Source organism: Cricetulus griseus, chromosome 4 (genome assembly GCF_003668045.3).
Source record: "Cricetulus griseus strain 17A/GY chromosome 4, alternate assembly CriGri-PICRH-1.0, whole genome shotgun sequence".
Classification (NCBI taxonomy): domain Eukaryota; kingdom Metazoa; phylum Chordata; class Mammalia; order Rodentia; family Cricetidae; genus Cricetulus; species Cricetulus griseus.
This window is the reverse complement of record NC_048597.1, coordinates 100,425,141-100,449,448: the sequence shown is the minus strand read 5'-3', so window position 1 is coordinate 100,449,448 and position 24,308 is coordinate 100,425,141. Positions and strand designations below refer to the sequence as shown.

Here is a 24,308-nt window from a genome sequence, read left to right as displayed (position 1 = left end):
CATGATTTCTGTGAGTTCAAGGCCAACCTGGGCCACAAAGTGAGACCCTGTCTCAAGGAAGTACAGAACGGAGGGGGGGAGGAGAGAGAGATTTGAACAGTCTGAAGCAGGTGACCAATTACTGCTTGCAGCTTCTGGTTGAATGTGCTGTGGACATTTTTTGCTGAGTCCTTCCCCCAGGTTAAATGTTACACTATACAATGGAAGGCTTAGCATCCTGTCTGACCAGAGTAATTACTTAGACAGCCTTTGCCTCCTCCACCATTCAAGTACAAATCACCAGTTCCTTCCCAAGGCAACTCTCTTCAGAGCAGCACTTTCCCCAGACCAGCCTGGGGCTCTGTGAGGCATGATAAGGATAGCCCCATCACCAGCATGGGCATGGAGACTCAAAGGGCTGGAGCCCCTTCTCAGCAGTTTTCCCCAGAGTGACTGACAATACACAGGCTGAGCAAACAGTAGGCACTCAATAATTACTCTTTTGGGGGGCACAGTACCAGAGATAAAACCCAGGGCCTTTCATATGCCCTGGGTGAAAGCTGCAGCCCTGAGCTCCAGTCCACCCCTGATTATTCTCTGTTGTGCATGAATGAACATACTTTTGCATGAGGATGCCGGACTCTACCCAGCCAAGAAGAGGCTTGGCCAGACAAGGGCTTCCCAGAAAAGGAAATATTGACCCAAGAGCCATGTCCTGTCCACTGCATCCAAATTTAGATAGGGGATAGCCGTCCCCTCCCTTCCTGGTTGCTGTCTGTCCCTATCAGGGGTGGGTCCTAGGCTGCAGCCTGGCAACAGAATGTTGCGCTGTTGGCTGCCCAGGCAACCAGGGCTCACTCAGCCTTGGGTTTCTGGGAGTTCCAGGCAGGGGCAGCACTCTCCATCCAAGGCCCTCAGCTTGTACTAAGGTGGCTGGAGACACCTGTAGGCGAATGGCAGTGGCATGGGAGGAGTATTTCCGACTGGCCTTCCAAGAGAAAGCGCCTACGTGAGTGGTGCCAGGAGCGGGTGGATGGGGTGAGAAGGAGGGGGAGCAAAAGAGAGCCCATTCCTTTTCCTGGAGTTTCTGCTTCCTTTGGGCAGTCTTGGGGTGAGCTGGCCAGTAGCCCAGACTCTGGGCTATTGGGATGGCTAACTTGCTCTTGCCCCAGCCTTGGCCAGTATCTCAGAGATGAAATCCTTGAACCACAGTGGAGAGGAATTTTCCTGGGAGCTGCTGTGCAGTGGAGAAGCTGTATTTTAAGGACATCAGCTCTGTAATGCATTGTTTGGGGGCGGTGGAACACCCTGGCCCCAACAGTCTCAGTATCTGTAAAATTGGGAGGAGTAGACACTTCTGATGCAGAGCTGGGCAAGCCTTGTTGAGAGAGATGTTAGACATTCTTTGACTCCCTCCTGTCCTCCCCGGAGAGCCAGGCTGTCACACTCAGCCTCTCCTGGACCACTGCCCACAGAGGAATGCCTCCACTCGGTGTGTTCAGAGCAAGGACCTGTCTCTACCACCCACATGCTCAGCCTATAGTCATCCCTCAAAGTGACATCCAGTTATAGAGGTCACCTTTAATCCTCTCTCACCCTGTCCTGATCCATCCTTACCTCCCCACACTGATCAGAGTGGCATTCTTCCCGGAGTCCCTAAGCCCCACCACTGAGGTCTCCAGCTCCTCACAGCAATCACAGGGTTTTCTGTCCCACTCAAAACTTGCCCATGTCTCCCATCTCACTAAGGGTCATTGCCGAAGGTTTCTTTCCTCACAGCCTGCCAGTCTGGCCCTGCACATCTCTGATTTTCGCTTCTACCTGTCATCTCCTCTCTCCAGTCACACTTTATGGCTCCTTCAACATACCTAGCTGTTTTTCTGGGAGCCTGGGTCTTTCTCAGCTATTCCCTTGGCCTGGAGTCTGTTTCCTGAAGTTGTCAGTGCAGCTCACTCCCTGTGGCTCTGTCCCAGTGTCTTTTGCTCAGAGAGACTTCCTCACTCCATGTTGAAAACTGCCTCTGGTCTACTGAACTTTACACCTCAGGGCCCACTGTGCCTGAGCAGTGCTTGCTATTATTATCCATGTTAGCGGTCTGTGGTTGTCAGGGGAGCACAGCTTCCAGCAACACGGGTTTTTTGTCTGTCTTCTTGATGGCTGCAACTGCTGTGACTAGTACACTGCTTAGTATAGGACAAGTGGTCAGCAAACTTGTGAACAATTTTTTTCTTTTGGAGACAGGGTTTCTGTGTAGCCCTGGCTGTCCTGGAACTCCCTCTGTAAATCAGGCCAGCCTCGAATTCACAGAGGTCCGGGGGCCTCGGCCTCCCAAGTGCTGGGATTAAAGGCATGTATGACCACCACCACCCAACTAACTTGTGAACAATTTAAAGACCCAGTAGCAGTAGCCAGTAGGTGTGTCAGTCTCATATCTGTCATTCTAACACTCAAGAGGTAGAGACTTGGGATCAAGAGTTCAAAGCCATCCTCAGCTACAAAGTTAGTTCAAGGCTAACCTGGCCTACATGAGACGTCTTAAAACAAAACCAAACTAACTCAGTAAGTGATGAATGGGGCTATTACAGGCACCCCCAAGGAGTCTGGGGTCCCAGCTCTCCTTCTTGTAACCTTCCCTCTGGGTCCCTCCAGGAAGCCACCAGAGCAGAATGTGGACCACTTTCCACCCCTGCTGCGTCTCCTGGAGAAGAAGCAAGAGCTAGCAGCTGTAGACCAGGGTCTGCAGGCCCAGAAGGAGGTAAACCTCAGTTGTTGAAATTTGGGGGTTTACCAGACACACACTAGTGGTGCCCAATGAGGGTTGCATAGTCTGGGGTGAGTCTACTCTGAGCCCTGATGTCCTTATCTATCAAAGAAAGATCTAGTGAGAACACTTGGTACAGATGCATGTGTGTACATTGAGCACCTGCTGTATGCAGTGCTCTGCACTGGCTGTTGCCCTCCAGTTGACAGTCTGGAGAGGTAATAAGTGTCCAGGTGGGGGGTTGCTGTGTGGGAAGGCACTGGGCAAGGGCTGTTGGATCCTGGGGTGTCATCTACTCCCCCACAAAAACCGGAATTCAAGGACAAAGCTCAGAGGGTCATGGAAGTGGAGAGATGGCTCAGCAGTTAATGCTGGCTGCTCTTACAGAGGATCCAAGTTCAGATCCCTGCACCCACATCAGGAGGCTCATAGCCGCTTGCAACGCCAGGGATCCGACGCCCTCTTCTGGCCTCTGCGGGCACTGTACTCACATGCACACACTCCTCCCCTAAATATACGCAATCTAAAACATATTTTTAAAAACACTTCAGAGGGTCAGGTGGATGAAACATGGAGTGTCTAGAGAAGAGGTGTGAAGAGCTTGGGAGTTAGCATTCAGGGACCACAGGAGGTTGTAGCGTGTAAGTCAGGGGCTGGGAACATTAGGTGACCTGACATACACACACACACACACACACACACACACACACACACACACACACACACACACACACCTCTAACTGCACCCCACTCCAAGGAGTTCCGCAACACGATGGCCACCCTGAGCCAGCGCTGGGCACAGCTGGAGCAGAAAGAGCAGGCGCTGAAGGAGTCCTTCATCCGCTTTGACAAATTCCTGCAGGTCAGTGAATGTTGAGGTCTGGAGGCGAGGGGGAGGGGTGACAGGGACTCCTTCTTGCCACTCTAGAGTGGCCCCCACCTAGGAAAGTCGCCTGAAGTGGGGGGACCAGATTGCCAGAGGGTGGAGGAAGAGTGAGGACCCCGAATCAAGCTCGTGGATGAACTTAACACAACCTCCTGCAGTCTATGCACGTGGCTTAGAGTGCCATTGTAGCCCCTCAGTGGAGGCAGGAGAGCGCCTCGAGTACTCAGGCTCCCTAATCTTCATCCTCCTCCCAGGATGCCGAGGTACGGCGGCGGGGCCGCGCACAGTGGAGAGCAGCGGAGGAGGGGCACGGAGTGCGACACCAGGAGGCAGAGGCGCTGCGGCTACGCGCACAGCTGGAGGAGCTGCGGCGGGAGCGCGCGCGGCTGCAGCACAGGCTGAGGCGCCTGGAGCCCTGCGCGCGCCTGCTGGAGCGCGTGCTGGAGCAGCTGCCTGAGGTGAGCAGCGCTGGGAGGCTGGGGACCGCTTTGTTCAGGCGCACTAGTCAATGCTGACTGTATACAAGAAACAGCACTTACTGAGTGCTCATTGTCTACCAAGGACATGCTTTGTTCTCCAGACATCCCCTGACTGATCAAGTGAGTCCTGTTATTGTCAACCCCATTTTACAGCTCAAAAAACAGTTGCAGAAAGTGTTAAGCAAGTGTGTGCCTGTGTATGTGTGTGTGAGAGAGAGACACACACAGACAGACAGACACAGAGACAAACAGAAAAAGATGAGAGGACAGAAAATAATGTAAATTTTATTATTTGTGGAAGATTGGGTTTTGGGGGAAAGTTTTTTTTTTTTTTTGTTTTTCGAGACAGGGTTTCTCTGTGTAGCTTTGGAGCCTGTAGACCAGGCTGGCCTCAAACTCAGAGAGATACGCCTGCCTCTGCCTCCTGAGTACTGGGGTTAAAGGCATGTGCCACCAAGGCCAAGCTTGGGTTTTGGGGAAAAATGTGTGTGTTTGGTTGGTTTGTTGAGAGCTGAGATATAACCCAGGCTAGTCTTGAACTCTACATAGCCAAGGCCACCCTTCAATTCTGCCCCAATACTCTCCTCCCCCTTGAAACACACACACACACACACACACACACACACACACACACACACACACACACACGGTTTCTCCATGTAGCCCTGGCTGTCCTGGATCTTACTTTGTAGACCAGGCTGGCCTTGAACTCAGAGATCCGCCTACCTCTGCCTCCTGAGTGCTGGGATTAAAGGCATGCTTCACCACTGCTCCAACCTTCACCTCTTACTACTCTTACCTCACCCTTGTGCTACCATGATGCCTGGCTGGTTTTGTTTTTGTTTTTGTTTCATTTGTTTGAGACAGAGTCCCATTCTGTAGCCCAGGCTATAATATGCAGTCGAGGTCACCTTGAGCTCGAGGCAACCCTCCAGTCAGCCTCAGCTTCTCAAATGCTGGCATTCCAGGAATCAGCCACAAAGTTCATCGAATGAACAAGAAGTGGTGTCAACAAGTTGTGGCGCCTAGCCAGTTTAGCTAGGTTTGATCATGGAAGCAAGAAGGGCATGAACAGGTCTCACTCAAATCCCCATTCAGTGGCTCTTGATAGCCTTGCTTCAGGACCTGAGGTATCAGGACCATGGCACATCTGAACTGAGGATGCTCCCGAGGTGTGTTGGCTAGACAAGAGGGAAGGGCAGTGAGTCCCCTCTCCAGTTTCAGGAGATTCCAGAACTGGTGGCACGCTTCGATGGCCTGGTAGACACACAGGCAGCATTGAAGCTGGCAGAGCGCAAACGACAGGTGGAGTTGGATGAGACCCGTGCTCAGCTGCATCGTCTTCGGGAAGCCAAGCAAGATGAGCTGCTGCATCTGGGCCAGCAGCGTGCACAGCTGCGAGAGCAGCTGGAGGCAGCGCATGAGCGTACACTGCAGTGGGTGCGTGTCCCCGGGACTAGAGAGGACCCACCCGCTGCACTAACCACAGGGCTGGGATACTACATCGCCAAGGGTACCAGAGACAGTGCTTGTTCCCGCCCAGCAGAACACCTATTGGGTGGTGCAGCCTCCCAGACTTGGGCTAAGTCCCAACTCAATGGTGATTTGCGCTTGCGCTTGCGTTCTGCAGGAATCCAAGTGGACTCAAATCCAGAACACTGCGGCGGCTAAGACGCTGCTCCTAGGACGCACTCGGATGTCTGTGCTCAACCTGTATCAGCTTGTGTGCCTGCGCCAGAGTCAGCCTCTAGCCCTGGATGTGGAGGACACAGAGGGGCAGCTAGAAGAGGTGAGGCTCTTTGTGTCACTCCCTACCCAACACCCCATCTTGGAAACCCCACTGTTGGGACACTCTAGGATTAAGGGTCTTTTATAGGTGGTTCCTTCTAATGACCTACTGTGGGGCCAGGAAGCTACATCCAGATGCCAGGATCGTAACCATGACTGCAAGTGGATCTGTGTGCCCTTTGCAGGGTTGGTTAGAGTCACTGAGGCCACTGTTTGCCCACGAGTTGTCCTAGCTCTTGTGATACACATGCCGAATCCAGGAGGGTCCCAGGGTCATGTGAACCAGGCCGTTTTGGGCAGGGTCTCATATAGCCCAGGCTTACCCCAGACTCACTAGGTAGCAGATGACCTTGAACTACACACACCCAGCCTCTATCTCCAGAGTGCTGGGATTGATTACAGGTATGCTGTGCATCTGGGCTGCTGAGTTAGTTCCTTCTCAGTGTACCTCTGCTCTTATGAGGAAGGTTCAGAGGAGGATGCTGGCCCTCCCTTGCCCATACTCCTGGCCAGGAATCAGGCTGCCCAGAGCATCGACAAACTGTCACCTGACCTTCTTTGGCCCTGTGTCCTCAATATTTACCCAGGTGATGGACATGAAGAGGGTCCCACAGTCTGCTGTGAGCTTGCCCTCAGTCCATGGCAGTGGGCCTATGGGTGTCCATTAAATTCACATATGAGCAATTAGCACAAAGGACACCATGGAGATGAGGCCACAAACCAAAAAACAAGCCTGATCCAAGGGAAATGTCACCTGATGTGGGTGGGACACTGAGTTGGCAGGGAGCCAGTTGGAAATCAGCAAAGTGGTTACAAATTATTCAGTGGCTGGGCATGGTGGCACATGCCTTTAATCCCAGCACTCAAGAGGCAGGTGAATCACTGTGAGTTCGAGGCCAGCCTGGTCTACAGAGTGAGTTCCAGGACAGGCAGGGCTATAAAGAGAAATCCTATCTTCAAAAACAAAAACAAGGGCTGGAGAGATGGCTCAGAGGTTAAGAGCAGTGGCTGCTCTTCCAGAGGTCCTGAGTTCAATTCCCAGCAACCACATGGTGGCTCACAACCATCCGTTATGAGATCTACTGCCCTCTTCTGGTGTGCAGATATACATGGAAGCAGAATGTTGTATACTAATAAATAAATAAATAAATAAATAAACATTTCCGTGGCATACACCTGCATTCTCAACACTCAGGAGACTGAGACAAGAGGATTGCCATGAGTTAGAGAACAAGTTTGAGCCATACTTGGCAATAAACAAACCTTTGGGAGGCCATACTGGACACTGTCAGTCCTTCTCCAGTAGAGTTTCCAGGCCCACACTGCCCTCAGCCTCCCCATGTGAGGGCAGGGACTGGAAATGATCTGGCCATGTCACCCCTGTCCCCAGGTGAAGCAGTTCATCCTGAACCTCTCAGCAACACTGACCAGCCTTGCCCAGGACAAGCCCACAGCCACTGCCTCCTAGTCCGGCCAGGAGAGCAGCGAAGGGGACATGAGGGACTGAGTTCTACATTCCTTGGTATGAAGACTCAACACAACGGCTCTCTAAATGCTTCCCCCTGGAAAAGATGGAGCTATGCCAGCTTTTGTTGTTATGAGGCTTCCACAGGACATTCAACTAGTTAGACTGTCAGTGGGGGTTGACAGCTGTACTGGGCCCTTCACCCACCACACAGGCTGGGTACAGGCCTCCCTTCCAGCTGGCTGGGGATATCAGACAAGCTTAGACAGGGCTGGTGTACTCCAAGATGGGCACTCGCTAAGTAAAGTGTGTCTGTTTAAGCAAAAGGTGGCTGTTGGCCTGTGGGGTCTATCTGCTGGGGGATGCTTGACCTTCCCAGAACCTCAAGCAAGAGGTAGGGAAAGCCACCAGTGGGATGGAGGCCATGAAGGTGACGCAGGCCGGATCTCACCTCCACGTACAGAAGGGTAGTGCCACCCTCAGAGCCTGCCTCCACCCTGCAGCAGTACTGAGCTGCCTGGAGCAACCAGATCCCAGAGTCTCATTTTTCTCATCTCAGTAGATAATGGAGAGGTCACCTCACTTCAGTGGCCAGGTGAGACAAAGGCATGGCCACCTGCTTTCAGCTACTATAACAGCTGAGACCTGCAATTCTCCCTTCCAACACCCCAAGAAAACCACACTCCTGGCTACTAGAGATGTTCCACAAAAGTTTACTACAATGAAACCTAACATCTGGTCAGACAGCCAGGGTCCACATACATCCACATGGCCATGACTTCTGAAGCCTGAATTCATGGATAGGGTGACAGCTAAGCTGCAGGCTCAGGACTTGCTCTGCCGAGCTTTGCTGGTAAATGCCTAGGCATCCTTCAAGACCTCACCCAATGTCCCATCAAAAGCAGCCTCCGTTTTCTGTGGCCAGATAGCACTGTTCCTCATAGACACTGGCTCCTGTAGGAGACTCTGCCAACAGCACATGAGAACATGTCAGTGATGTCCAAACCAGGGCTATCAGGAAGCCCCTAGGCTGAGTCTGGCTCCTTACATCCTCTTCCTCATCTTGCCCTTCCTGGAGGGGGCACCCCGGCCAAAGGCACCCTGGCGCAGCTCTTGGGCTCTACGACGGTTTCGTGCTGAAAGCTGCTTCAGGCCTCCGCGCTGCAGGAAGCGCTGCTTCTGGGCCTGACGTCGATGTTTCAGGATCTGTTCCTTGGTCTTAAGTTCTGAGCGCATACGGCCTGTGGGGGCACTGGGTGCTCGGGGCAGGGAGGCACCTGTCAGCACAGAGATTTGGAGAGCTCAGCCTCTGACCCACAGAGCTTGAGCCAGGCTCCATCCCACTGTGGCCAGATCAGAGAGGCCAAACCCAGGGTTACCTGGCATCCTGGCCAGCCCACATTTTCAGAGACAGTATTAACTCCCTAGGTATCACCTGCCCCTTAAGCCAAAGGTGCTGCAGGTGCCAGCTTTGCAGAGGGACTTCCTGAGCGGTGGCTGTCAAAGCCCAGTGTTGCCACCACAGAGACCCCATCCCAACCCCTGTGGAGACTGGTGCTCTGCACTGGAAGTCATCAAGCACCAGCTTCCACCTCTCTAGGTGTGCACACGGCTCCACATGGGAACCATCATCCACCCTGCTACTGGCTACCCCAGGTACCACCTTTTGAGTGGGAGAGGCCAATGACCCTGGTCTGCTGGGTGGGGCTGTGCCACAGAGGCCAGGGCAAGTCCACCACAGGACATGGATGGAGCTTTGCTCATAGGCACAGTCCATAGGTCTGGTCCTAGCCTTGATCATGTTCACCCCTGCACCTCACCACACCTGGCTTTCCCCCTATTCGGACTATACCACCTACCCTGCCCACCTTGACTCCGCCCTCGCTTTCCACCTCTGCGGGGCCCAGGGCCTCGCTGGTTGAATGATCCTTCATCCTCAGAGTCCCGGTCATCAATTTTCTGCTTCTGCTTCCACTTCTGGTAGCTGAGTGCCTCATTAAGGAAGTGAACTGTACCATCTAAGCTGGATGCAGGCCCCTTATAGAGGGCTTCTGGGGGAGCCGGCCAGCCTGGCCCCCAGACACAGCCCCTCCAATAGGAACAGCAGCTGAAAGTCACCCAGCCCTGGCCCCCAGATAAGACCCTCCTATAAGCACAGCAGCTGGAAGCTACCTGGCACTGTCCCTCCACCCCCCTGCAGCCCTGTCTGTCCCTTAGGATACAGGTCACGCTTGTAGGAGCTGCTGATATACCGGCCACTCTCTGTCTTGATTTTCTTCTTGTCCTCCTGGCCTGATTGCCCCACAAACCGCTTCTTCTTCCGGTCCCTGAGGGAGAGGGAGATGGAGTCTACTAGGGGGGAACCTGTTCCATCACCTGCCCCTCACATGTATGTAGCCAGCAAAGGATTAAAGAACGACAGCCAAGTCCCGCTTGTCTGTACTGGACACTCGACCACCTCTCCACCTTTCCAGGTCTCAAAAGGAGAGAGGGGGTTTGGGGACTTGGGGTTTCATCCCCATGCCACTTCCCACACCTCTGTGTTTGGGAAGCTGCATCAGAGTCCTCGTGGGCATAGTAGGTAAGGGACCTGCCAGACACAGTGGACCAGGGATATGAGGCAGACCAAATGGGGACGTAGAAGGCCACACCCAGGGACACAGGGAAGGCCTGGCACACTTGTTGATCACTCACCACTTGAGCTGCTGCCGACCTCGGCTCATGTTCTGCGCCTCATCCCCCATCAGATCAAGGACCGCACCAGCCACCTGCTGCTCAAAGGCCCCTGCGGTCCCACCGATGCTCAGCCTGCAGATTCAAGGGGGAGACTTAAGGGGGCCCAGACCCTTTGTACATACCACAAGCTAGGCCACAAGCTCACACTCACCCCCGCTCACTGTCAAAATCCTTGGGCCGGTAGGGGACATAAAACTCCTGGTCTCGCTGACGAGCCTCCTCCCTCCGCCTCTTGGCTCCTCGGTTGGGTCCTGGCTTTGACCGCTTCTGGCCCACAACCTCTGTGAAGACATCCTGACAGACAGAAGCCCAGTGTCATCCTTGTGACCTCAGGGAGCCCCACTAGAACCAAGGGACCAGAGCTTCCCTTTTTGTCTGCCAGAAGAACTCTCTTGCAAGACCCTGTGTAGTCATCTGCACACACCATAGCCCTGCTTTGGGGAGAAGGACAGGCAGGAGGGGCAGGATGGACACCAGGCAATAATGACACTATGCTCCAGTATCAGCCCTAACCCCACTCGGCCCTAGAGGCTTCTGTACAATAGGACACACACGGGGGTTTGAGGCTGGGCCTTTAGACTAAGGCATTCTGTGCCTCAGTGAGACAGGAGAGATGGAGTGGACGTGTAGGAGGGGGCCACTGCCTTGTGGGTGGGGTACTCCAACACCCCCCAGGCCCACTTTCTGGGGCTTCTCTCTCACCAGGACCTCAGGCCATACTGCTTAGCCAGGCCACAACATCTGGAGAAGAAACTCTGTGTAAGAGGGTGCTGGATCTCCTGGAACTGGAGTTACAGGCAGTTGTGAGCCACCTAATGTGGGTGCTGGGAACTGAACTCCAATCCCCTGCAAGAGTATTAAGGGCTATTTTTTTGTTCTTTTTGAGACAGGGTCTCAGTATGTAGAACTGCTATTTACAGGCTGGCCCTGAGCTCACAGGAGATCCCACAGCCTCTGCCTCCCAAGTGCTGGGATTAAAGGCGTGGGGTGTGTCAGTGCACGAAGCATGGGCTCTTAACTGCTTGACCACTGAGCCAGCTCCTTCCTTTGGTTACCACTCTGTAGTCTAGGTTAGCCTGAGACAGTATCACTCCATAGCCTAGGTTGGCTTTGAACTTGTGGCTGTCCTCCTGCCTTAGTCTCCATACCCCTCTCCTGCAGACTGTAAGCTGAGACTATGCCCCACTTCCACAGACAAGAGACGGGGACATGGGCTGCACCATTGCCTGCCCCCAAGGGCTGCTGGGACCTGATTGTCTCCCCCCACCCCTCCAGCTGCCCCTGCAGCCCACACCTCCACACTCTCAGCCATGTCCTCCTCTCCCTCTTCCTTCTGAGGCAGCTCCTTTTGGGGGACTGGGTCAGCTGGGCTCTCCTGCCTCTCCTGCCGCCCCTGCTGGAAGCTATCGATAGCTTTTTGGTCCCTCTGCCGCTTGGCACGCATCATCTGGCTGCTTGGGTCCCGGCAGGAGGCGTTGATCTCAAAGATGGTCTGTAAAAGGGATGTCATGTTCACTGCCTGCTACCCACCCAGTCCCCAACCCCCCTAAGCCACCTGAGACCTGTACAGGCACCCAAGTCTTCACCATGGGAGGTGGGAACCTTGATATCAGTACTGGGCAATCAGAGGGAGGCCCAGAGAAAGTGGGTGTCCGTGCCCAAGGCCACACTGCTAGGAAAAGCCAGAACCCAGATCTCACACTGAGTGCACTTGGCTTTGAAACCATTGATGTCTGTGTCACTCCCTAGCCATTTTTGCTACTGGCCAGCTGGGTGGGCTCTCCCCGCCTCTGTACAAGAATCCCATAGCATATGCCCACCCATGGATACCCAGGAGAAGTGACTGGGTAGAGAGGCTCAAGGCTGGGGATGGATGGCTCTTCAGGCCTCTGAAAGGCAGACAACACATCACTCCCTTAAGGGAACTGAGTCTGTCTCTAAGTGGTGATCCCTCCCTGGACCTGCTGTGGGTCACAGGAATGCTCCAGAACAAGGGGGAGCAGGTCTATGAGTGGCCAACAGCCAATGTGACATGTCAGGAAGCTGCAAGCTCCGAAGTCGCCCCCACTGTGGCCCGTCCTCCAGCCACTCTGTGAGCACTCACTGTGCGGGTGCGGTAGCTCTTGACGCTGTCCAGCAGCCTCAGGCGCTGCCGTTCCCCCTCCTCAAAGCGGGAGCCTGGAGGGGAAGGAAGTGTGTGAGGCCAGGGTGGGTTGTGAAGGGCCAACCCACCCTTACCTACTCCACCCTGTAGAATCTCACTGAAGAGTGGGTGCAAGCCCAGCCCTGCCAGGTCCAGCTCCTTGGCTCTCTTGATGGACTCAGGTGAGGGCGCTGGACGAGAGCGCACATACTGCTGCTGAGCGTTGTCGGCCACACGGTGCAGGCCCCGAAGGTCCAGTGACGCCTCCAGGGCAGTCTGCAGGCCACTGTCCTCGTCATCCACCACAGTCTGAGGCACCCGACCCAGCACGCCATCCCTGCCAACTGCACCTGCAAGCCACAGGGCACACTGAGTCAGCCTGTGTTTATCTATGCCCCATGGCCTATGAACAGCTCCAGACAAGAGGGACATTTAGAGTGGCATGTTCAATCAGACCCTGGGATGCACAGGAACACAGACAGATCCCAACTCTGGCAAAGACAGCCCAAGAGCAGTCTCAGCACCCAAGGCTGTCCCCACAGACGATTGTGGCTGTCTCCAAGGACATGGTGGGCAGGATCTCCTATGGTCAGACCCAGCAGTCACCTCCCAAAGCCAGACCATTGTACCCCCGACTGCTTATGAACTCTACAGGGACCTGAGCCCTGTCCAGCCTCTCCTCACCTGAGGGTTCCTCATGAGGCTGGGCGAGGGTGATGGAGCGGCCCAGGAACAGGTGCAGGTCAAGCAGGTAGGGAACCTCATCTGGAGCCACCAAGGAATAGGCTGTGCCACTTCGGCCTGCTCGGGCCACACGACCTGGGGGGCGGGGGCGGAGTTGAGTTTCAGTGGAGGGACCCTAATTCCCTGAGGGTTAGAGCTAGGCCAGGGCCTTTCCTGAACTGCTATCCTCATCTATAGGGTAGGTGGCCAGGGGTGGGCCACCCTGGTGAGAGCAGGGCCAACCACCACTTGTGATCAGTACTCCTACTTTGAGAGGATTTTCCCCCAAAGAATAATCAAGACCGAAAATTGCCACAAAAAGAGGTTTGGGCCAGGGGAAAGGTGACAGGACAGAGGACCAGTCAACAAGATGATGACTACCAGGTGGGAATTATAGCATTGAGGAAAGTGTGAGCACCCGGCCCACCACTTGTTTGTACAATACAGTTTTGCTGGTACACAGCCATGCCCACTCATTTACATATTTCCAATGGGAACTTTCCTCATGATGCAGTAGATTAAATAGCTACAAAGATGGTATAGTTCATCAAAATAAAAATGGTCACTACCCAGCCCTTTACTGAAGATGTGCCACCCACAAAGAATGACATCACAGTAAATGAAAACATCTGTAATGCTATATAGCGACGCAAAAAGCAGCATGTTGGGAAGTAACCCAACATGGTCCTAGCATTGTCTTGAGTAAATTGTAGTGGTCACATTTCAGCTCGATTTGTTGTTTGTAACAGGGTCTATGTAGCTCAGGCTGGCCTTGAACTCCTGATTCTCCTGCTTCTGCATCCTGAGTGCTGTGACCACAGACATTCGCCACTGTGCCCAGCTTTCTTTAATGTGTTAGGAAATACCACATCCCCTCATTTACAGGTTCAGTGGGAGTGGTGTGTCATGTGGCACCTGAAGAATCCCCCTTGGGGCTCTGGAAACCCCCAAGATGGGAGCCAGCTGTCCAGGAAGCATTGGAGACTTGGAGACAGCAGGCAGCTACCAGCAAGGACATATCTGGGACTCATAGTGGGAAACACAGTTCGGGTCTCCTGTAAGCCTGACAGTAAGGGACAGACAGACTCTCAGCAACTGTCCTCATACCACTGACCTCTGCCTGATGGCTGTGCATATAAATCCAACTACACTCAGTCACACAGAGAACATAACCAAGAAACCTTGTGCTCAGCTTCTTCTTTTCCCCATGCATATCTTAATCTACCTGCATTTATGAACACAGTACAAAACTAAGTGTGATCTGTGCAGAGCAATGCCCTAGGTTCCGTCCCTAACACGGAAGGAAAGGGAAGTCTGAGAGCTGAGAACTACCTGTCAGGATCTTTCCAGTAAGCATTGCTTATGGTCTTAGTTTCCCCAAATTCTTAGCTGCCATCATGGCATGGTGGCCTCCCTTTGCCCACCAGGCTCCTCACCCACACGATGCAGGAAGAGCTTGCCCTTGGCAGGAAAGCTATAGTTGATGACGTTGTCCAGCAGTGGGATGTCCAGGCCCCGGGCGGCCAGGTCAGTCACGATGAGGGTGGAACATTTATTGTGTGTGAACTTCGCCAAGTTGATTTTACGGGCTGTCTGGTCCAAAGCACTATAGATGTGGGCGCAGCTCACACCCTGGGCTGTCAGCAACTGTTCAGAGCAAAGGCAGGGAGCTGAGAGGAACCTTGCAGGAGCCAGGGCTGGACTGAAGCTGGGGCACCATGCATAGTGGGTTTGAACCCCAACCCTGCTGGATGGCCTGACTCAGCGTAAATGGAACTTCTACCACCTCCCAACTTTGCAAGGATGTTGGGACATCAAAGGGTACAATAGGTAATGAAAGATGCCTTAAGGATTCTGTGTGACAATGGGCTAATTATTCAGTCTTTCTGTGCCTTCCAGAACGAAGTGGGTTAATACACCATTGAGGACTGAGCCTGAAACACAGGAAGTCCATGAGCGCATCAAACGTGCTCATGTTACTATTTTGGTCTCAGACACTCAGGGTGGAGAGGAAGGCGCTGTTTACATGTCGGGTAAGCGAGACCCAGCCACCCGTGTCCTCCGCAGTGCCTAGGTGTGGCTGCTGGGGTGTGAGACAGCGGCTAGTCAGTGCCTTCCACACTGCTGGGACTCCCCACACCTGCATCTGAGAGTCACACAGGTATGAATTCACAGAAATGGTCAAGGGCACTCAACATCACTAACTTGTGAGCATCATGCCTAGATGCCAGGCACATTACACACTAGAAATCCACCCCAAACAACCCAAGTCCACTGGGAGTTGCTGCAGATGATGTGGACAGAAAGGCAGACAGACCAAGGCCAGCTGGGGTGTGCCGAGAGTAGATGTACCCACACAACTGGCACTGACAGTTCACCATGTATCTGAGATGTCAGTGTGTGAAATGGCCCTTGATAAAAGCCCCACCCAGGCTCACAGCGACTCGGTTGCCGCCCTCTGGTGGCCTCCCTTGGAAGTGCAGCTCTGGGCTCGGGATGAAACAAGACTCTCCATCCCACAGAGCCCCTGCTCACCTCCATGAGGTACTCTGCGTGGTGCTTTGTAGCTACAAACACCACCGTCTGGTCCTGGGGCCGAACAACATTACGCAGCAGGTAGAGAAGCACAGCAGCCTTGGTGTCCTCGCGCACAAGGAGGAAGGAGGTCTACAAGGAGAGGGATGGATGTGGGGTCCTGGCTATAGGCCAGCAGGGCCCATCTGGCCCCAACCCCGGTGAAGAAACACAACACTGCCTCCTCACCTTGAGCTGTTCATTGAGCTTGGTGTCTACATCCAGACGGATGAGCACAGGCTCTGTGAGACCTGTTAGGGTGTGAAGGAGATCGCAGGGGTCACTGAGGGGCGGATCCCAGGCCCTACCCTGAGTCCAGCACCACACCCGACAGGCTCACCTGCCCGAGCAAATTCCACCAGCAGTTTGGGCAGTGTGGCCGAGAACAGCACTGTTTGGTGGCCTCCAGGAAGGCGGCCTATGATCTCCTGTAGCTGTTCAGCAAACCCCATTTCAAAGAGCCTGCAGGGAGTGATGGGCAGGGAGGGTCAGGAGAGGGGCTTCCACCCTAAAGAGCTCGGAACTCTGGCTACCCTCACTCCAGAATCCCTGCCATGTGCAACTGTTATTTTATGTGTGTGTTTCCAGTGCTGGGAATGAACTCAGCCTCACACATCCTAGGCAAGCCCTCATCACTGCATATAGCCCAACACTGACTAAACATTCTCTTCAGTACTAACATGTAAACTTAACTACACAAACACACATTAGGTCTCTCTGGGCAGAGTCATTCTCCTGTGACCTCCCCTTCTCTCTGCTTCCCAGGTCTTGGAGATAACCTTGACCGTTGCTCAAGGGTGTATCTGTGGCCTCACCTGTCCGCTTCATCAAAAACCACATACTCCACACTCTGTAGCTTCAAATTCATCTCCACAGCCACGTGCATCAACCGCCCAGGGGTGGCAATGATTCTAGAAGGGATGGGCCAGCCAGGTCAGCCCGGGCTCGGGACCCCACCATTGCCCTTAGTCCCCCCACACCACCCTGGGAAGGGTTGTCCAGCCAGGTCAGCCCGGGCTCGGGGCCCCACCATTGCCCTCAGTCTCCCCACACCACCCTGGGAAGGGACGTCCAGCCAGGTCAGCCTGGGCTCGGGGCCCCACCATTGCCCTGGGTCCCCCCACACCACCCTGGGAAGGGACGTCCAGCCAGGTCAGCCCGGGCTCGGGGCCCCACCATTGCCCTTGGTCCCCCACACCACCCTGGGAAGGGACCCAGAGGATAGCCTCCCATCAGCACACTCACATGTCAGGGTTCTCGTGCAGGGCAGCAAACTGGTCTTCCATTCTAGGGGGGAAAGCAGGATCAGCCTGATTGGATAGAGCTTTCGAGTCTGTCCCTCCTCTATCACAGCCAGGCGTCCCCACACCTCACCATGGGCCACACACCCCAGCATGAAAGTGAGACATGGCTACTGTGAGGCCAAGGCACTGCCCTAGCAGAGACAGGCTGAAACATAATGGAGACCCTCAAACACTGGCTTCCTCTGTGGCTCCGGACAGTTTGCCGCCAACCCACAGCACCACCTAGTGACTGAGCCTGGAACTACCAACTGCACCTAGAATCCTGATGCCCTCCCTGCTGGCTAAGTGCCTGTTCCTGCCTTCCCCTGAGGCACTCCTGGAGCAGCTAGAGGAATGGGGATCCCTGGCTCCACATAGCCTGGGGAGGCTAGGCTTTCTGACAATCACAGACTACATCTCTTGGTAGAAACTGAAGCAGGACAGACCAACTGCAGCCTGTGCACGGCACCCAGAGAATGAATGAATGACACAACCTGTACAACTAAGGTCTCATTAAACTCCCTGGTCCAACACTAAACACTGAGCTGACAGGTCCTTCTGTCCCTGACCCAGCTTCCACCACATGTCCCCTGACCAGTCTGTCTGAACATGAGGAGAAGCTGCTCAGGCCCACAAGGAAACCCTCGAGGTACAGGGGTGTGCCTGCATGGGGAAGCTGGGACATGAGGTGAGGGGTCCTTACTTGTCCCCACCCAGGATCAAGGCTGTCTTGAGGCCGGTGAACTTGCCCAGCTGTGGAGAGAGGGAGAAGGGGTCAAAGGTGAGGGCCTGCCACCTCAGCCTCCTCACAGCTTCCCCACCAGGCCCTGCTACCCGAACCTCTTTAGTGAATTTCATAGTCTGCAGGGCGAGCTCCCGGGTGGGCGAGAGGATGAGGGCCCGGGCTCCGGTCTGTGCGCTTCGTGCCTTCAGCCGCTCAAACATCGGGAGGAGGAAGCATGCTGTTTTGCCGCTGCCTGTCCGGGCCATGGCCACCACGTCCTTGCCATCCAAGATCACCGGAATGGTCTGACAGACACATATTGGAGGCAGTGTCAGCTCCAGTCCAGCATGGCTGGCCACAGGTGAGCCCCAAGCCTCTAAATATATTCTTACAAAAGCCTGTCAGTGTGTCTCCAGGAATGGGCAACCCAGCTCTGCCTCCCAAGTTGGGTCTCCCATCACTGTGAGCAAGCACTGGGTGATCCCCAGGCACTTGTGAGCTGCCTGGGCAGGATCAGCAAGACAAGAGGCAAAGAACCACATCCAAACCCCAGCTCTGCTGGGCCCAACCTTCTCCTCCATGAAATGACTAAGCTAGGTGGAGCTTCAGCCACAGTGAGGAAAGCCAGCAAGATGACAGCTGGGGCCAGGAACACCTGTCATGCAGCCACTGCTCACTGCTGCCCCAACCCATTTGCTCTCTGGTTCCTTACCTTCCTCTGGATGGGCGTTGGCACCTTGTAGCCCTTTTTCATAATCCCTTTGAACACAGGGTAGCTCAAGCCTGGGAGAGACATGAGAGTGGTCAGGGGCCTAGAGGCAACAGCAGCCACCAGATATAGGACAGGACCATGTTCACCACCCAGAAAGCAACAAATTGAAGGTTGGAGGATTTTAAGACACCAAACTGTGGTAGGGATGCCTCACTTGACCTCTGCGGAAATTCTCTAGCTTCTATTTTTCTGCCTGAGCTATGCACCACACATGGCCTTGAATTTGTGGTCTTTGCCTCTGCCTCTGAGCGCTGGGATCACAGGCATGTGCCATTCTGACAGGTGTGGCAGGGATATTGGGAAATGGGGCCAGTACGGATGGGAGAGTGGCCCTTGGGCTCTTAACAAGACCTGGACTGAGGATCTGGGAGCCAGCAGGGGGCCTAGAGGCCAGTAAACAACTTCAACTGTTTTCTGGTCAACCCTTCATCTTTGCCACACCTACATGTGTGTCTCTGCCCGATCCCCCAATTACCAATGAGAGCCAGCACTCTGATTTAAATCCAAACAGCCATCTAGATGGCATATTTTTAAAGATTCATGTATTTACTTATATATACAGTGTTCTGTGTTTATGTATGCCTGCCCATCAGAGACAGAGCCAGATCTCATTACAGATCTCATTACTGAGGGTTGTGAGCCACTGTATGATTAGGAATTGAACTCAGGACTTCAAGAAGACCAGTCAGTCCTCTTAACCACTGAGCCATCTCTCCAGTCCTAGATTGTTTTTATGAATCAACTATTTGGTTTCTTTAACCCATTCTCTTAGGGCTTCTGTCCTTTGCTTATTGGTTTGTAAGAACTCTTTGCATATTGTAGATGATAACCTTCTGTCTGTCCCATAGGCTGCAGATACCTTTTGTTTTGTTGTGAGACAGGGTCTTCGTATATAGCCATGGAATAGACTACCATGCCCAGCTCCTTTTTAATTGCTATTAAAAGCAACTTGGTGGGTGTCTCAATCCTTGCCCTGGCAGCTAATGCCCCATCAAGGGCAGAGCACTTAAACTGTAATTCCCAGTGTCCTGACACCACTCCATTATCCCATGCCCATCTCTCTTCAAGGCTATCCTTCTGTCTGCCACCTCCTATGCCTGTAGGGGTGGCCCCCTTTCCAGGCCTGCTGTGGAAGACTGTTTCTACTACCTCAGCCTACTTAACACTTACCAGACAGGTAGACGTCAGTACCTAAGCACAATGGGCACAATCACCCCCCCCAACACCCCCTCAGCAGGCTACTCCCCAAGACTCCAGGTACCCAACCTCTTTACCCACCCATGGACTGGAAGCCTCCAGACTTCTTCTTTTTCTTGTTCTGGGCTCGTACCAACTCCCGAGTGTCGGGCTCCACATCTGATATGCACTCCGAGGTAGGGAAGGAGGGCAAGGCTCTGCTGGGGCCCAGCTGTAAGGGAGGAAGGGAGAGTTGGTATCACTCTAGCTCTAAGAGACCACAAGGGTGCAAGGCCTGGAAGCTCACTACTCTCCAACAAACTCTCCTTGGACCAGGCTGGGGCAGAGGTACCAATCAGTCCTGCAGAAAGACTATGGGGCTTGCCAGCTGGGCTCCCTCCCTTACCAGCAGTACAGCCACCTCCCTGAACCTGAGGGCACCCTTCTAGAAACTGAGGTCAAGGGTGTGGGGTGTGTAAAGACCCAGTGGAAAGTATAGGCTTGGCCAAGAGAGATGGATGCTGAAGGTGAAGGACATGTGTACGTGTGTGTGTGTGTGTGTGTGTGTGTGTGTGTGTGTGTGTCTGTCTGTCTGTCTGTCTGTCTGTCTGTCTGTGTCTGTGTACTCGAGCACACATGCCTGTAGTAGCTTGGGTATGCCTCAGGAGTGACCACATCCCTGACTGTCCTGAACTCACTTTGTAGACCAGGCTGGCCTCAAACTTACTGAGACCCACCTATCTCTGCCTCCTGAGTACTAGTATTAAAGACATACACCACTATACTTGGACCTCATTTCCAATTTCTGATTAATTTTTTAAAAACATCAATTTATCTCTTCTTTCCATTTCTTAAGTTTTTGGTTGTGAGCCTTCCTTTAATGGCTGAGCCATCTCTCCAGCCCCTTTCCATTCCTCAAAACTTTTAATCTCAAGCCGGGCGTTGGTGGCGCTCGCCTTTAATCCCAGCACTCAGGAGGCAGAGGCAGGCAGATCTCTGTGAGTTCGAGGCCAGCCTGGTCTCCAGACAGAGTGCCAGGATAGGCTCCAAAGCTGCACAGAGAAACCCTGTCTCAAAAAACAAAAAAAAAAAAACTTTTAATCTCACTTTACGGCACAGGTTAAGACTGCCTCCCTTCCCACCAAATGTTTTTGTTGTTCTGGTGGTGCCAAGGACGGAACCCTCTACCACTGAACTGCACCCCCTCTTCTTACTCTATTTTTGAGACAAGATCTCACTAAGTTGCCCAGGCTAACCTTGAACTCCTCTTGTAGCCCAGGGTGGCCTTGAACTTGTGATCCTCCTGCCTCAGCTTCCTAAGCAGCTTCGATCACAAGACTGTACCATCAGGCTTGGCCTATTTCTATTCCTTTCTCAATTTCATCTTGAGGCTTATTTCATTATTTTGTCTGTCTCAGAAAAGAACTCTAAGCCTACTATCATGTAGGTATAAATATGAGATGAATCCAGAATCTGTGACTAAAAACCAGAGATTTGGTGGCATATGCCAAATAAAGGTATTTACGATGCCATATTTGGTGGCTACTGAAGTTTCTAACCCAGATAAGCCTCTCCACCATAATGCAGCAATCCAAATCATATCAAATCAAACCAAGTTAGAAAAAGTCCACATTTAATGGACACAACGTTTCTGGATGGCCATCCAATCCCCCCAGAGAGGAGACAGGAAAGAGAGACAGGAAAACCATGAGTCTGTTTTCTGGGGGACAGTTTAAACACCTTGTGGGAGTGGTCTTGAGCATCTCTGGGGGAGGGGCCATCATTTGATGGGCTGAGATGTAGCAGGGTTTGGAGAGTGATAGGGGAGGGGGCTTGGGTGGAACTTGCACCATAACATTCCAGACTCTTTGGGTAGGATGAAGTTCCACCATAACAGCTATTACAATGGACAATACAGACGTAGACCACTTCCACCACCCCCTGGCTATGTCCAGCTTTTTAAATGTTTTGGTGTTTTGCCTGCATAGATTATGTGTATTAAATGTTTTGGTGTTTTGCCTGCATAGATTATGTGTACCATGTACATGCAGTACCCAGGGAGACCAGCAGAGGGTGTTGGATACCTTGGAAATGAGAGAATTGAATCCCAATCTGCTGAAAGGGCAGCCAGTGTTCTTAACCAATGAAAGACCCCTTTAGCCCCTACATCCAGCCTAGTTCCAGGGATCAAATTCATCGCTTACCAAGCAAGAATCTCGACCTCCTAGACCACCTCTCTGGCCTCTCACCCTGTTTTCTGGCTTAAACATAACATACTTTATGGGTCTTTGAATAACTTTTTTTTTTTAAAGACTTTATTTATTAACATTCTGCTTCCATGTACATCTGCACACCAGAAGAGGGCACCAGATCTTATAATGGATGGTTGTGAGCCACCATATGGTTGCTGGGAATTGAACTCAGGACTTCTGGAAGAGCAGTCGGTGCTCTTAACCTCTGAGCCATTTCTCCAGCCCCCATGTATAACTTTTCTGTTTTGTTTTTTTCCTCACAGGATCTCCTGTGCCCAGACTGGTCTTCTGAACCCCCAATCCTTCTGCCTCCATCTTCTAAGGGCTGGGATGACAGGTGTGTGGCGCCACAGTCAGTTCCTTCACTGGATTTCTTTTGATGAAATTCATCAAATAACTTTTAAATTCTAAAACCTTTGAGAGAGGGGGGTCATTGTATAATGTGATGGCACAGACTTGCCATCCCAGCACTTGAGAGGCCGGGGATCAGGAGATCAAAACCATCCTTTGCCCCACAGTGAATCCAAGGCTACTCAGGGATGCACAAGACCCTGTCTGACTCTTTAATATGATGGGTGTTGGTGGCACACGCCTTTAATCCCAGCACTGGTGAGGCAGAGGCAGGCTGACCTCTGTGAGTTCAAGGCCAGCCTGATCTACACAGTGAGACCCTGTCTCAAAACATAACATAACAAATGAATAAATAAATACAAAAACTTAACATATGGCAAATAAATTTCCTGACAATAGTTAAGCCTTGCTCACTGGAATTTTTGTTACTAGTTTATACATTCTTCTTGGGGATCCCCACCTCCTTCATTTGAAGACAATTCTTCCAAGATTATGTGAAAGAGACCCCAGGGATACAGGTAACTGGCAGATCACACACAGAGCTAGCACATAAGGGGCTCTGGGTTTGGTCTTCAACCATGCCAAAACAAAAGAAGGGTGGGGTGGGGAGGGAGGAATGAAAGACACTTTCCCCACTGATTCTAAGTTGACGACTCTGCTTCCCATGCAGTATTCTGGTCATTTCAATGCACAAAGATATTGGTTTTATTTGTTTGTTTGTGGGAGGGGGTAAACCAGCTCAATGGTACAGAGTGGACTTGGCTGCTCTCCCAGCCCTATTTACATCAAGAATGTGACAGACCTTTAATAAGTATGTTTGTGTCTAGGATGGAGGACCTTTTACGTTTTCCTTGTAAAGCAAAATATTCACGATTGGTGGTAGAGCTCTTACCAGCTCATAGCCAAAGGTGGCCTTGAACTCCTGATCCTCTTGCCTCCACCACTCCTACCCGAGATGCTAGGATGACAGGCGTGTGACACAATACCTGCTTTTATGTGATGATAGCGCTCAAAACCCTGCGCTTCGGACATGCTAGGCAAGCGCTCTACCAACTGAGCTACATCCGGAGCCCGCAGTCTGGGTTTTGGTTTGTAAAAAAGTTGAACAACTTCTTTATGTCCCGTAGCCAGTGCAGGGCTCGGCCTCAGCAAAGCCCTTGGTCTGAACCACGTGTGCAGCCTTCTCTTCTTTGACAATCACTACCCGCGCTCTCACTGCCTTTAGCGGTTTCTGCACAACTACTGACCACCTACTGAGTTCAGCGCACTGACTAAGCTGGAGAGGAGAAATGGAGGAATATACCCGCTGTGTACAGGACAGCAGGCTTTTCTGCCCCCTTGGCGCTCAGTCCTGTCTCCCCACGGGCACACACTTGGAACCAGACCATCCCCAGTTTCAATCCTGCTGTCCTTCTCTGACAGTGCTGACGAGACCTGCAAGGCTGAACCACAACAAATGTCCCCAAGTACTACTTTAGTTTATAACCGGCTTCTTTGAGGTCTGGTTCAGCCTTCCTTTACTTTATCTCCTAAGACTGCCCTAACTCTGGCGGACCTTCGCACTTGCACTTTCCATTGGCCGAAGAGTAATTGAGTTCCGCCCCTTGTGGAAGGTACCCAATGAGGGCTCACAATCAATGAGACAGACAAACGGAAGGACGCAGGCTGAGGGCCCCACCAGGGACTCCGTGTTCCTACCTTCCGCGCCCGAGCGTCATCCTCCGCCTGGATCTCGAACTCGCCGTCCTCTGATTCGCTGTCGCGAGCCTGGGAAGCACCAGTCCGGCGCTTCCGCAGCCCCTTCTTCTTCCACGGCGCCATGGCGGCACGCGACCGCGGGCCGGGACCCACGCGTCTGCCGGCAGCCATGCGAGCCGAGAACTCAGACCCGGAAGAGGGCGGGGCCTACAGGACGCACAGACTGCGCGGGGGCGGAGCCTAGGGGGGACGCACGAGCAGCGTCGGGATCAGGCTCCACCCCTAAGGCACGGCCTGAGGGACCAACCAGCAGAGTGAAGGGCGGGGCCTGAATGACCAACCCACTGCGCGGGGACTGAGCCGTAACGTGGCTTCACCAATGGGGCGGGGCCTGAGGGAAATACCAGGGGGTGGAGGAGGGGCCTGAGGGACATACCAACTAGTGGGGGTGAGATCTGAAGAATATACCAACTGAACCTGGATAGAGGCTTAAAGGACGTAACAACTGTGCAAATATC

The 24,308-nt window shown here is 53.0% G+C and overlaps 2 protein-coding genes across 3 annotated transcripts; one reads left to right on the top strand and one right to left on the bottom strand.

Annotated features, from left to right (window-relative positions):
• The first annotated feature begins 932 nt into the window (after positions 1-932).
• On the top strand, positions 933-7,453 carry Cfap73 (cilia and flagella associated protein 73). The gene is made up of 7 exons (XM_027414149.2): positions 933-988; positions 2,629-2,734; positions 3,498-3,602; positions 3,881-4,084; positions 5,324-5,545; positions 5,736-5,894; positions 7,284-7,453. The coding sequence occupies exons 1-7, from the start codon at positions 933-935 to the stop codon at positions 7,359-7,361; spliced, it is 930 nt and encodes a 309-aa protein (XP_027269950.1). The 3' UTR covers positions 7,362-7,453.
• A 598-nt stretch (positions 7,454-8,051) lies between these two features.
• Positions 8,052-24,007, bottom strand: Ddx54 (DEAD-box helicase 54). 2 transcript variants are annotated; one of them, XM_027414137.2, is made up of 20 exons: positions 23,791-24,007; positions 19,592-19,721; positions 18,254-18,324; positions 17,658-17,846; positions 17,521-17,570; positions 16,780-16,821; positions 16,350-16,445; positions 15,875-15,996; positions 15,724-15,785; positions 15,496-15,627; positions 14,397-14,607; positions 12,922-13,056; positions 12,357-12,587; positions 12,199-12,272; positions 11,389-11,586; positions 10,246-10,388; positions 10,053-10,166; positions 9,581-9,685; positions 9,218-9,342; positions 8,052-8,635 (listed from the first exon to the last, which is right to left on the bottom strand). In XM_027414137.2, the coding sequence occupies exons 1-20, from the start codon at positions 23,959-23,961 to the stop codon at positions 8,403-8,405; spliced, it is 2,634 nt and encodes an 877-aa protein (XP_027269938.1). In that variant the 5' UTR covers positions 23,962-24,007; the 3' UTR covers positions 8,052-8,402. The 2 variants fall into 2 exon arrangements, with proteins under 2 accessions (XP_027269938.1, XP_027269939.1); XM_027414138.2 differs by having other exon boundaries at positions 9,227-9,342.
• Positions 24,008-24,308: the final 301 nt, after the last annotated feature.

Bases quoted from the DNA above. Each gene is read 5' to 3' on its own strand.
- Cfap73 (XM_027414149.2), top strand. From the start codon at position 933: ATGGCAGTGGCATGGGAGGAGTATTTCCGACTGGCCTTCCAAGAGAAA. The intron at 989-2,628 runs GTGAGTGGTGCC...GGGTCCCTCCAG, and splicing joins TTCCAAGAGAAAGCGCCTAC to GAAGCCACCAGAGCAGAATG. The intron at 5,895-7,283 runs GTGAGGCTCTTT...CCCTGTCCCCAG, and splicing joins CAGAGGGGCAGCTAGAAGAG to GTGAAGCAGTTCATCCTGAA.
- Ddx54 (XM_027414137.2), bottom strand. From the start codon at position 23,961: ATGGCTGCCGGCAGACGCGTGGGTCCCGGCCCGCGGTCGCGTGCCGCC. The intron at 19,722-23,790 runs GTAGGAACACGG...CCTCCCTTACAG, and splicing joins ATGACGCTCGGGCGCGGAAG to CTGGGCCCCAGCAGAGCCTT. The intron at 13,057-14,396 runs GTGAGGAGCCTG...CCCGCCCCCCAG, and splicing joins GCTCTTCCTGCATCGTGTGG to GTCGTGTGGCCCGAGCAGGC.